The sequence below is a fragment of the Pelodiscus sinensis genome, chromosome 5 (assembly GCF_052426305.1).
Source record: "Pelodiscus sinensis isolate ZL-2025 chromosome 5, ASM5242630v1, whole genome shotgun sequence".
Taxonomy (NCBI): Eukaryota; Metazoa; Chordata; order Testudines; family Trionychidae; genus Pelodiscus; species Pelodiscus sinensis.
The window spans coordinates 15,403,662-15,417,596 of record NC_143056.1 but is presented as its reverse complement, the minus strand read 5'-3'; the positions used below and the strand labels follow the sequence as shown (position 1 = coordinate 15,417,596).

The following is a 13,935-nucleotide window of genomic DNA, read 5'->3' as shown; positions in this document are numbered from 1 at the left end:
TCCATCCTCTCTAGAATGGCTTTATACAGTGATAATACCCTGCTAACCACTATGCTGAGCAACTTTGCCAGTGTAACCTCCTATCGGCAGATTTAAATTTGGGACCTCTGGAGCTTAATGTAGGAGCCTCTACAACTTGAGCTATAAAGCCAGCTGGCTCTCAGCTTAGGCTGTGGAGCTCACTCATTCTTATCTCTCACAGTGGTCTAAGTGCTACTACATGGGGCAGTAACCCACCCACCTAGTGGGTGTGGTTCACACCAGCACTTTAGACCATTTTGATTAAGCAGTTTTTTTCCCCTCTAGCAACAATACTATAAATTTCAGTTCTAAATGTTAGGAACAACGAAAGAAGTAGCTGACTTTCTACAACCTGTGGCCTGTCATTGTTTTTTATCTGGAGAGGGGTTACAGAATATCACCCTAGAATGTGTAATTCTCTGCCAAATTCACTTAACACTACACATGAAAATTCCTGGTTTTGTCCCCACTGAAAGCTACATTTCAGTGGGCAATGATCAAATAAATGTTTCTTCTGATTAACTATAACAGTAAGGACAGACTTCCCTGAAAGGTAAAAGGAGTGTGTCTTTGACATGGATCACATTATAAACACTTCAGTTGTTTTAAAAAAGTCAACATGACCAATTTTCATTTCCAATTTAGTACATTAGTCTTAATCTGTATTTTTAGTGCAGGTAGATCACATATCACCTCTTTGATAAAGTTCCATAAACCTTTAATCTTTCCTAATGAATACAGGCAGTCCCCGACTTACGCGGATCCGACTTATGTCGGATCCGCACTTACGAACGGGGCTTTCTCGCCCCGGAGGTCGAGGTGGCGGATTGCTACCTGCGAGCTCCGGGGTGAGAAAGCCCCGTTCGTAAGCTGCTCCGGTGCCCCTGGTCTGCTGGAGACCGTCTCCAGAGCAAAGCCTCAGAAGCGCGGGGAACCGCCGCTGCTGCCGCTTCAGTCCCGGTGCCTGTGGTCTGCTGGGGACCGCAGACCACAGGCACCGGGACTGAAGCGGCAGCCGCGGCGGGGTCCCGCGCCTCTGAGACTTTGCCAGAGCAAAGCCTCAGAGGTGCGGCACCCCGCTGCCGCTGCGGCTCTGCTCCCCGTGTCCCTGGTCTGCTGGGGGGGGCGCAGCTAGTGTGCCCCCCCCAGCAGACCAGGCTTTTGTTTTGGACCCTGGGGCAGAGCAGCAGGGGCGCTGCCGATTGGTCCTGCAGCGCCGCTCTGGGCACTACTGGACCAACCCAGCAGCACCCCAGCTGCTCTGCCCCAGGTCCTGATTCAGCCGCGGCTGGTCAGTTTCAGCAGCGGCTGAATCAGGACGCCTGGGGCAGAGCAGATGGGGTGCTGCTGGGTTGGTCCAGTAGCACCGAGGAGCGGCGCTACTGGAGCAACCCAGCAGCACCCCAGCTGCTCTGCCCCAGGCGTCCCCAAGTCAGCTTCTGCTGAAACTGACCAGCGCTGACTACAGGAAGCCCGAGGCAGAGTTGCTCTGCCCCGGGCTTCCTGGAATCAGCTGCTGATCAGTTTCAGCAGCAGCTGACTTGGGGACGCCTGGGGTTCTTAAGTTGATTCTGTATGTAAGTCAGAACTGGCAGTCAGTTTCAGCAGCGGCTGAATCTGGACGCCAGTTCCGACTTACATACAGATTCAACTTAAGAACAAACCTACAGTCCCTATCTTGTACGTAACCCGGGGACTGCCTGTAGTAGCAAAAAGACTGGAGAGATTAGTAATACATGTGAAGACACACTGATTTTTAACTAAAGCCCCAAACAGAGATTAATACCTCACCGCTGTCCTTCTAGTCTATTACTCTCACCATATGGAGTTAATTACATGGCACTTCTTTACAGATATTGGAAAAGGATCTGTAACACCAAAGATATTTAATAGCTACCCACCATCAGACAAAATCTGTTCTGGTCTTTTCTTTTCTAGATGTACTTTTATTGAGACACTCAGATTCATGTCCCATGGTCTCTGCCATATTAGAAGACAGCGAAAGTGTTTCTATCATTAAGCAATCAGAATTTGTTGCTGACATTATTTCTGACAGAGAAGGAACAATCTAAATCCCCCCACCATGGTGTAGCATATTTAATTGAGCAAACATATGAAGTGGTTTGTTCTGTCCTACAAGAAGGATGATTATTTTATTTCTGTATCTGCTTGATAAAGCCAGTATGAAGTCAAAAGGCTGAAGTTAGAACTTGATGCCAGCTTTGATATCTGAGAAAGTCAAATGTACTCTGATGTCAGTTCCAGGTCACAGATACCAAAATCAGAAATATTTTAGAAGGATCTAATGAACTCAGATCTTCCTTCAGTTAACACACTTAAAATGATAATCAGATTCTCAGGTTCCCTGGGTTACCTTTGTACTCTATTGCCACTGCAAGGGGACAGAAATCTCGTACAAGCTGTCAGCCAGGGATGCCTCTTATGTTTGGGAATCACTGGAGGGGATTAAGCAAGAGTAGCTGGGTCTACCCCAGTTGCTCCTGGCATCCCACCTCTGGCATAAGAGACATATCGAGAGCAAACTGCTCCTTCGTGGTGTTCCCTGCAAAAAGTATAATTCAAAGAAGCCTTACTGCTGCTTTAACTTATGCTGGGGCTACCCTGCTCATGGCTGTCCACAAAATTGGAGACCGCAAGAGATGAAGTCAGGTCACTGTCCCCTTTTCTTCTTTGCATCCGGTGTTCGGCCTGGACGAGCACCTGGCCCAATGTAGTTCAAGAAAATACCATTGGATGGATTATAAAACAGAAGCGCAGCCTGGGTTCCCATTGTCAGGAGTTTTAAATACAGCCAGCTTATTCTTTTACGTACCTTCACATCCTGTATCTTCTGTTTCAGGACTTCGGCCATGTTGTCTTCAGGTAAGTGAGCTCCCAAGAGTAGGTGACACTGCTCTTCATGTTGTTCTAACCTCAAAACTGCCTGGCTGTGTAACCCATCATAATGCTCCCAAAGCTGTAACAAAGCCTGTGTTGCCTGTAGCTCATCATTGACTTCTTCATTTGCCAGAGTCCACCTGCAATATGTAAGAACATAACACAGATTACTGACTCAGGGTTTGCCCTTACACTTGAAGTGGTGCACAGACCAGAATCTGATCTCTTTCGAAGACTGTCTATGGAATTTCTCTGGATTTATACCAGGGCATCTGTCATTAGTCTTGCCATGTGAAATGTCCATAATATATTGCATGTTTACTGTGTTGCTGCTTTTTCGGTTTGTTTTTTCATCTACCACACAGACCCACAATAATGCAATACACTAAAATGTTCACCAAGATATATATATATATATATATATATATATTCATTCACAACTAAGTATTCACAATGAAGTCAATAAAAAAATATTCACATGTCTAAAAGTTATGCTCATGTTCCTTGGAGAACTGGGGGCGTTTATTACTAACGTCTATTTTGTGTCTTTCCTTAGGTGTACCTTGTATGTGCCTCCTTGCATTTATGATCAATAATCTCTGCAAATGAGGAACAGCAGCATTTCTTGAGGTTAGCAGCAGAAGCCTGGAACTTGGCCCAGCTTTCTTCATTCCCCTCTGCTTTGTCTTGAATAGACTGTGAAAAAATTAGACACAACAATTAAATGTGAAGATGAATCAGCCATGTTCATGGAGCTAAAATGTAGTTTTCTTTAGAGACTAGCAGATGTATAGTAATGATATTGTAACCATGTTTATGGGAAAGAAAAGGTTTGTGAAAGAAATAAAAATGTAACAAACTTGCTCTACTACACATTAAAGAATAACTTGTGGTCAAATCCTGTAATGCATACGTTTTCAAAAGCCTCTCTTCACACATATACTGGTTGAATGGGACTCTTCTTGTGAAAAGGTACCACTTAAAGCCAGAAAATGTTGAAGAATTAGGCCTTTGACTGGCAAATATGGACAAATAACCAATTTGAAATTCTGAATTAAATATCAGTACAAAAATATCATCTGACTTAAAAAGAAGTTTCACTTATTTAGTTCACACTATTCACTTTAAATTGGAATTCATTTTTCCTTTGGTGTTACTTGTTCCCAGCCCAACCAGACAACCAGAAATAAGTATTTTGAAATTCTTATTTTAGGTCAGAAATAATACAAGAAATGTTAAATACCAATAACTAGTCTCTGCAGGGAAAACAAATGCCACTGACTCCCATAGTCATTGGGTTAGATCCAACGTGATGCTCTAAAGAAATAGTTTTCTGAGGGGAAACGTATTTTTCATTAACCTTTTCCCAAGTTTGCCCTAATCCATCTATTTGTTTTTGGTAGATTTACCTGGAGAATCTTCACTTGGTGTTTCAAAGCTTCCAATGATATTACAGGAGGTTTACATTGTTGTAGGCAATACAAAGAACTCATTATCATCAAGTTAACTTCTTCATAAGTTTCATCATAAATTAGCCACTGCTGTAATACTGACTGCATTGAGGTTTTTAACTGTGCCACCTGTAAACAAATAATCATTGCTGAGAAAAAGGATTGCTCCTTCTTTAGGTTTACTTACAAAATATATTAATAAAGGTATTTCCTAGATAATGTTGAAATAAAAGCTGATTTCAGTACTTCAGCTCAATGCATGCCACAAAAATTTCACAAATGAAGTATAGGGATAAGTTGGAAATACAAATTTTAATCTAATAACATGTCAATACTGGTTTGGCAGCCACCATACCAGAAACCCACACTAGGTACAAATGTGCAGAAACAATGCACAGCTATTACTATTTGCTGCTAATATCACCATGCCAGCCAACAGATAAAGTACTGTGGCTCCTGAAAGCCTTAGTCTCCTTAGGAAATAGACAATTTGGGATGGAAATTTAGTTCCAATTTAGCCAAAACTGAACAGAAATTGTGAGAGGGTAGTTCAAGCGTCTAACACAATATCAGTGTTCTAGTCAGCTATATTCTCTTATATGCCACTGTGCCATAACAATGCAGAAGAGACAGAACCACACTCAACATTGTTTTCACAACAACTGCTGGAAGAACGCCAGGACTCACTATATACAAGTGCTGTGAGATGAATGAGGTAGCAGAACTTCCTCTTTTCCCTACCCCTATTCATTATTACAGTTAGTTTTACCATATTGAGACAGAGAAGACTTTCATTTGTCCCAGTCCTTGTCATGTTTCCACAAGAATAAAACCATAGACCTATTCCAGTGTTACTTGTTCTCATTTTTCTATAACACCCGCCCAACTCCACCCCCACAGGGACAGGTTCTCACCTTGCAAAAGGTAGGGCTAAATTCTGACTCAGACCACACACCTACACAAGAGACTAGGGAGGAAACGGAACCACAATACACCCAAAATTGCACAGCTTCCCATTAAATCTCGCACAGGAACTATTCAACTCCACATAGAAGCTCAGGGCTGCAGAGGAGAGAGATGCCTCTCCCCAAACCCTAAAGCTGCTGAGGCCAGTGGAGGGGAGCCCCTCCCCAACAAGCCCCAGCAGGGAGCAGCTGCAGCCAGCAGAAGGCAGCCCCACCCCGCTGGCCCCATTATGAAACCCTCCAGATAAGCTGAGCTCCAACCCCCTGCCTCATCTTGAGCCCACCCCCCTCCAGGCTAAAGGACCCTCCTGCCAGCCAAGTCCTCATTCCAAGCCCCATCCCAAAGCCCACACACTCAGCCCAGAGCTTGTACTCCCTGCTGAACCCCAACCTCCAGCCCTGAGCCCTTTCCCAAACCTGGAGCCCTCCCCTCCACCCTAAACCTCTCGTGCCCAGCCCCATTGCAAAGCCTCGCTTCCCAACTCTTTGCCCCAGGCTTGAGCTGCCTCCCACACTCAGAACCCTTTGGCCCCAATTCCGTCACATGAATTTTGTTATGTGCACCAATATGAAGGTGATGTGTCGCACTTCTCCGGCACGTAAGAAAATTCATTCTATTCAGGGGCAGAAAAAATTAGAGGAAACCACCCTACCCTTATGCCTGCTCCATAGGCTACCTGTATCTTAAGTCTAGGGGGTGCAGGAGTAAGTACAGCTATTTGCTCCTTATTTGGACTGATCAGGCAGGATAGTTCAAGACTGGCAATAAGTTGAGTTTAGTTCAATGCCATTTCTTGTTTGCTAGTGTACTGAAGCCAGTGTGCAGAGGTAGGGATAAAATTTACTATTGGCACTGGTCAGCAGCAAATTACTGCCACCAGGGAGCAAAGGGATATAGGGGAGGAATTGTGCCTCAGAGCAGTGTTGGAGTCATAGTCCTTCCGGAGATTATACTGGCAGTGGTGCAATTAGTGCACCACCCCTTGCTGAGGACCATGACGTCATAGTCAAGCCCCTAATTAGACCAGCCCACTGGAACAAAAAAAAAAAAACCCAGTACATAAAAGAGTACCTCAGAGTTACGAACATTAGAATTACAAACCGATCACTCCACTACACCCCTCACTTGGAACTGGAAGTATGCAATGGAGCAAGAGTAGAGACCAAGGTGTTAAACATAAACTATTGAAAAAGTAAAGGGAAAGCAGCTCTTCTCTTCCTCACAGTATAATGTCAAAGCTGTTCTAAGTCAATGTTCAGTTGTAAACTCTGGAAAGAACCACCACGTCACTTTAGTTCAGACTTACAAACATTTCAGAGCTAGGAACAAGCTCCCCTCCTGAACTGTTCATAACTCTGAAGGTGCTACTGTAGTTGTGGGCAACCTGGGGCCCATTAGGGTTATCACTGATGGGCCACAAGATAGTCTGTTTAGGTTGAGTGTCCACAAGCATAACCCCCCTCCCCATAAAGCTCCCACTCTCCTGGCCAACGGGAGCTGCAAGAAGCGGCAGGCCAACCAATCATGGCCAGTGGGAGCTGCAGGAGGCTGTGCCTGTGAACATTCCATGTAGGGATGTGACTAGTTAACTGGTGGGTGCTGGAGCACCTCTCTACCCATCATGGGCAGGGAGCTGCTCCAGCACCATGGGGCCGGCCATTGGTGGGTGGGAATGCACTCTAGCCTGGCCAGACCAGCCCCCGTTAGCAGCGGGCTTGGCACAAGCATCTAGCAGGTGTGGGGAGAGTGGCGGGATAAGGGTACCAGCCCATCTGGGATGGAGCTGCCACCACTTGCTTCCTTTAATTGGTTAACCACTTAAACCTTGTGTGAAAACCAAATAAATGGGATTTTACATCCCTAGTTCAATGTAAACAAATTGTCTCACGCCCACCAGAAGAGAACTCTGACTGCTCACCACAGTTCTACTGCATGTTATGTACAAAAAACTACATTAAAGAACATCAGAGTTGCAAAGTTAAGTAGTTAAACATTAGGAAACGTCAACATTCAGGCTGCTCACAGCAGCTTGGTTTAGCAATTCCACAGAAAGCTCTGCTCAGCCCCTGTAGCTCTTGGCAGGAGCATGCTCAGTACAGATGAAAAAGTCAGAATTTGACTGCTAAACTCTAGTGAATCTCTACTGAGTGCCTGTGAATAGAAATTTTTCAAATTCTTGTTACTGGATCAAATTAGAGCTTTTACTGGCCCCGAAAAAAAGGCATTTCTCTGGCACCAGAGCAACCTCCCATTACTAAATTGGAAATCCCTGCTCCAAACCATTGACCTACTCAAGCTTCTCCACAAAACAGCTGGAAAAATGTTTTTTAACATAAACAATGCAATGTATTTTCTCTGATCTGACTCTGAAAACACAACAAAAGAAAACAAAAAAGTCAGCCTGAAGCAGACACCTGATATGGAATATTTCAGTCAAAACAGTTTAAGTTAAGCAAAGTTGCATACTGGAAAGCATTGGGCAACCTTAATTTTAGGTTTCTGCATTTCCCATAGTATTATACATTTATTATATGATGATTGATTGTAAGCATAAAACCATATTTATCATACACATGTCAATAGACACTGCTGAGATTAGTTGGCCTAAGTTAGGGTATGTCTACACTACCACCCTAGTTCGAACTAGGGTGGTTAATGTAGGCAACCGAAGTTGCAAATGAAACCCGGGATTTGAATTTCCCGGGCTTCATTTGCATCTTGCCGGGCGCCGCCATTTTTAAAGCCCCGCTAGTTCGGACTCCGTGCTCGCGGCTACACGCGGCACGGAGTAGGTAGTTCGGATTAGGCTTCCTATTCCGAACTACCGTTACTTCTCGTGGAACGATGTATACCGGTAGTTCGGAATAGGAAGCCTAATCCGAACTACCTACTCCGTGCCGCGTGTAGCCACGGGCACGGAGTCCGAACTAGCGGGGCTTTAAAAATGGCGGCGCCCGGCAAGATGCAAATGAAGCCTGGGAAATTTAAATCCCGGGCTTCATTTGCAACTTCGGCTGCCTACATTAACCACCCTAGTTCGAACTAGGGTGGTAGTGTAGACATACCCTATAGAGAGTCATTGAGGAGGGAAAGGGAATCCACAAGAGCATCAGTAGAGCAACTGGGCATGATAGGGGATCTGACTAGATTAAAAAGAAATATGGGAGCGGAGAAGAGAAAACACAGTCCTGTGATGATGGAAAAGGATTCACTGGGAATGGGACACAAAGGAATAGTGAGGGACCAATTGAAATAAGTTTGAGATTTTTGTATTCAACCAAATCCATTAAGCTACCATAAAAATGTAGATATTAAAAAAATTGCAAAGGGGGTAAATTTTATATTTGACTCCAAAGCAGCTTGATTACTTTCTCTCAAACTTGGCATACAGGCTCTACTTTGGCATGAGACTAAACCACCATAGTTTTATGGCCAAAAGGAAATTTCTTACCAAAATTATAGGGGAGAAAAAAGAGGCAGAATGAGGCATCTATTGCAGCCTTAACTATGGATCTGCCAATGAACAGCTCAGTAAAACTGGAAATGACCAGAAAGGATTAGGAATACTGTGGCTAAGGTTGAATCCTGGGGAGAAGTGTACATGCAAAATTCTCTACCTGACTGATGATACCATTCCTCATTTCAAGCAGCTTATCCATTCTGACAACTGTATCTTCTGAGGTTTGTTCTGCACCATTTTCCAAAGGCATGTAGTTCTGCTTTAACTGATCAATAGCTTTGGATTTAATTGTAAGTTGATTTTCTAGCTCCTAAAAGAGACAAAAGATAAAAATCTTTATTTGCACGACAGTACAAAAGTAAAGACAAATGATTCTTCTTTAAAATCAATCCCATGAAATCTTTCTAACCATCGGAAATTTACAGCAAATTGTGTTCCAGCAGAAATAAGCTTGCCCCAGGAAAGTGGAACAATTGTTTTGTGAATTTGCAGTCACACAAGACACTGCATTTGGCCTTGACATGGAATACAACACACTGCATTTGGAACTGAGAGTCAGATCCTTCCCCAGCATGTGCGCTCCTTTGCCCCACTCCAGGGAAAGGGGCCAGAAAGCTTTTCAAGCAGGGCAGCTCAAGTTTCTCAGCCTTCCTACCCTCTTCAGCATATGGATGCACCAAAGGTAGGAGCACCTTGCACAGAGTGGATCTCTGGCTTCCTAACAGGTACTAGGAAGTCATTTTTCAGCTGACATAAGTTAGAGAAGTCTTGAGATTGCTTTTAACTTACACCAGGGCTGACATAAGCCCTGGCTGACCCTAGGATTGGGGAATCTTTAAGCCACCTTTCCCTTCAGCCTTCATAGCCTGCCTTCAGCACAGCCTGGCCAGACCAATGATCTGGCCTGGAATTTGGAAGCAGTCTTGATGAAGTCAGTGGGACTACTTGTGAGAAGAACTGCACCCCAACAGGGATGTAAATGGTTAACCAGTTAATCAGTAGGGGCTGGAGCAGCTCCCTGTCTGCCCTGAGCAGGGGGCTGCTCCAGCCCCACCGGGCCAAAGCAGCCCGTGTCTGTGTCAGGCCCAACCCACTCCCACCTCCTGCCGCAGGCAGAGCCTCCAAGGAAGCCTCCCGGAAAATGGGGCTGGCAGCTCTTGCTGGCCCTGCTCTCAGGGAGGCTTTGCTGTGGGTTCGGCAGTATAAAGCCTATCTACACTTTTATTTAAGCTTTATACTGCAGAGTCCCCAGCACATGTAACCGTGTAACCGCTGGGATTTTTAGTGGTTACATAGTTACATTTTGTAAACGACTTTGTACATCTCCACTCCCCAACGTGATTAAAGGGATTGAATGTGGGGTCCTTATTTATGCAGGACAGTCAAGCCCCACTGCAGTACATGAGCATGTTTTAGATATGCAAATGGGCTGATTCCTTTCACTAAAAGTTTTCGCTTTAAGTCCACACGTTTTCTGATAATGATTCACAAATGTCCAATGTGAATGTGTTTTGAATGTGTTCAAAATCCATTTAATTTTTAATGAAATAAATAAAATCGTAATTAAGTATTTTAATAGCTTGAAGCTTAGCATCTTATTTTGCTGTGATTAGATATGGTACTTTAGAGATACCAAAGTAGCTTACTAACTAGCTGGAACATTCTCATATCCATACACTTCATTGTAGATAGATGAGTAACTCTGCATTAGCACTGCAGGGAATAACAGCAGCATAATATGGGAGAGATACAAGTTACCATGGTAATAAAACAAAAACATTTCATAGAAGTAAACAGAGTGGTAACACTGAATTGAATGGATGCTGAATATTTCCAGAGTAATTGAGGACCAGCTGGCAGATGATTGTCAACTATCCTGATTTTGATGGAGCTGCCCCCCATTGAAAAATCCCTAAAATATCCTTAGGATTGAAGCAGCAGGACTGCCTTCACTATGATGTGGTGAAGCAAGCATCACGGCATCAATAATAGAATGACTTCTCATGCATCCATAAGTCAAAGATGGCCAAGAGAACTAAGTAGAAAAAAATAAAATGCTCTGTTTGACAGAGAGGAAATATTATGCTAAAGCAGAAGTATGCAAGTTACCACTGAGTTACTATTCTTCCTAGCCAAAGTATTATCAAAGAACGTTTCATACTAATCAAATTGATAAGTCTTTCTAGCAATGTGTTGAACTGAAAGAAAATGAAACATTTTCCATTAAAAGAAATCCAAAATAAGGTAGTGAAAATATTAAAAATAGTCTTAATGTTGCAGAAAATTCTCAAGATAAAAGTACAAAATGCAACTATGAAATTTCACATCTGCATCATTCCAGATTTTCTGGCACCATAATTCATGCATGTCAATTTGCAACAGCTGAGTATCTGACCCCTTTTCTCTTTCTTAAAGTTTGCATTTTGTATTTTCATTAAAGTGATATTCTGTACTATATGTCCAGGCATATGGTAAGTTCCTTCAATTTAAAATTTAAAAAAATGATGTGGCTTTTGTTGCACTGACCTAGCAAAGTATTGCATGTAATGCATGCAACGCATGCAATGCAAAGAACATCTTTTACCTTACAGTCTTCCAGCGTGGTCTGTACTGAGATCAGACTCGCTGGCTTTTCCAAAGATTTCAGCCTTTCGCCTTGAGCTTTCAGCCAGCTGCTCAGAGTTTGTACTTTGTTTTCATTTTCAGTGACAATTTCCAAAGTATGTTCCAAATCTTGTATCTAAAAAGTACAGGATAAAGAGATTTCATTTTGATAAAGCTTGAAAGTGTTTCACAGATTTAAACTCTTGTTTTGCTTGGAGTCCTTTGTAGGACTCAAACAGAGTAGTGTCTCCCAGCATACCATAGCTGAAGATAATAAACAGATTTATCCAACATACTAACAGTTGGCAGCGTCTATTCTAACAATGTCATGCTTAAAGGGGTAGGATTCAGGAAATTCTCCAAATGCCCAATCACAGTAATAGCTCTTTCCCTATTTGTTTCTATACCTCACATCATAATTTCTCTATGCCCACATATTCTCTCACGAAATAACACCATCTAGCTCTTTTGTAGAGTTTTTTCATCAGAAGAACTCAAAGTGCTGTACAAAGCAGCTCTGGGTCATTACCCCCATTTTACTGAGGGGGAAACTGAGTCACAGAGAGGGGACGTGTTGTGTCCACAGTGACTCAGCAGGACTGGTAGTAGAGTTGAGAACATGAGCCAGGCCCAGTGTTTTATTCACCAGGCAATGCTGCCTTGCAACTCTGAGCCTGTTCCACAGATTATTTCTAGTTGCACCAGGATGAAATAACACTGATGCATCTACTTATATGCATTGTCCATAACATACAATCCATATGCAATAAAATAAGTAATAGTGATATGCATCTTGATATGCATCATGAGAGTGGTTTTCATCCACTGCGCTATTAGCAAAGTGTGTTCCATCATTCCTATTTTCAAGAGGGGCCACAGAGAAGTTAAAGTGACCTGTTCCTGACTACACAGCTGTGAACAAAACCCAGGGCTCCTGATTCCCAGGCCTACGGCTCATTCACTAGCCCACAGTTCTTCATAAGAGCAGGTTAGATAGACATCTATCAGGGAAGATCTAGAGAGTACTGGGTCCTGCATGAGGGCAGGGGACTGGACTCGATGACCTCTCGAGGTCCTTTCCAGTTCTAGTGTTCTATGATAACCAGTGAGCGTGTGACTGGCGATACTGATAACCGTATGCCAACTGATCCTTTTAGCAGTCCCCATATCATTATGTTAAATGGAAACAGGTGGGTGACAGAATATTTTAAAATCTACCCCCTTTTCAATTGTGTTCCATAAAGTGCAGAGGGATTGGCCTCTTTTTAAACATTATCATGGTCCCTGTGGCTTCTGAGTGGGTCTTGGCCATCTTACTTGCTAGTGCAGAACTATTCTTTACCATATATTGTTTATTATTTTCCAGTGTTGAATGTCTCAAGCTTTGGGGTCACTATGGCTTCCCTTCAGCGCAACAGATCTCCCCCAGTAATATTCATCTACATTCTTCCTTCCTTAATTTTCTAATTATATCCCTTCCTGGAGGAATATGATAACAAAATACTTTGAGATTCTTGGGGGAAAGGAAGCACAGAAGCAGAAAGGATGATAATAGGTGTGATCAATATTGGAAGGAAAAAAAAAAGATATGAAACCATGGAATAGCAAACCTTTCTGTTCAGGGACCCTTGGAGCCTGTGCCACTGCAGGTTCATCTCACCAAGATGCTCTGCAAATTCTGTCCTTTCATAGCGCTTGCTTTCTACATCGCAAGTGCTTATCTGCAATAGTGACTGGTTAACAAAGTCAACCATCCACTGTTTAAAGTTCATCTCCATCAGGTATTCCTGAAAAACAGTTAAGATGGAAGTTTTAATTGCATAAATTCCATGAACTAATGATTTATGGTGTAATTATGTGGTATTCAGAGAAAACTTGTTATTCTGAACCATAATACAGTGCATTCCCTGAAAGATCCATTCTCCATTGTTTAAATCAAAATGGCCTTAGTCCTCTGCTAATAGGTGCAAAGCATGGGCTAAAATAGGTCCGTTTCTTTGTCCTCACTCATGCAGATAAATCTTTTCAAAGACGACGATTCTGCCCAATAGCTGCAATTATATGTTCTAGGAAATACCATGTTTTTCCTTTAAAAGAAGGAAGATCGGGGCAAACGAAAGCAGATTCTCTTTAAATGGTGAAAGGACACCATATCAACAGCACCATCCTGCCTGGGGCCTCTGAGTGATATTGTAATACAGATATTTAATATCTCGGTGCCTATCAGAATGCTCGTCCCTCCTCTCCCCCCCCCCCTGCCCCCCGAAAGGAGGCTTATCCTGGTGGAAAATTCTGAAGAGATATCTACAAGGTGGTAGTCAATTCTGTCATCCAGGGATCCAAGAATATGAACCTAAGGGACTAGGGATGTAAAATCCTGTTTAATTAGTTAACTGGTTAAACATAATGTTTAACCGTTTAACCAATTAAAGGGGGGGGGGGGTAGACACAGGGGCTACTCCAGCCTGGGTGGGCTGGATAGCCCCCCTCTGCAACCAGAGGCTTCTCTGGCTGGGCAGAAGCCCTCCTGGTTAA

The 13,935-nt window shown here is 43.2% G+C and overlaps 1 protein-coding gene across 7 annotated transcripts in view; it reads right to left on the bottom strand.

Moving 5' to 3' along the window:
- Positions 1–13,935, bottom strand: part of SYNE2 (spectrin repeat containing nuclear envelope protein 2) — a 304,665-nt gene that overhangs the window by 80,201 nt on the left and 210,529 nt on the right. For all 7 annotated transcript variants that reach the window (XM_075926397.2, XM_075926393.2, XM_075926394.2 and 4 more), the window contains 6 exons: positions 13,011–13,187; positions 11,381–11,536; positions 8,954–9,106; positions 4,329–4,499; positions 3,482–3,615; positions 2,855–3,059 (listed from right to left, as the gene is read on the bottom strand). In XM_075926397.2, coding sequence (XP_075782512.2) covers positions 2,855–3,059; positions 3,482–3,615; positions 4,329–4,499; positions 8,954–9,106; positions 11,381–11,536; positions 13,011–13,187 — 996 coding nt within the window. The remainder of the gene's footprint in view (positions 1–2,854; positions 3,060–3,481; positions 3,616–4,328; positions 4,500–8,953; positions 9,107–11,380; positions 11,537–13,010; positions 13,188–13,935) is intronic.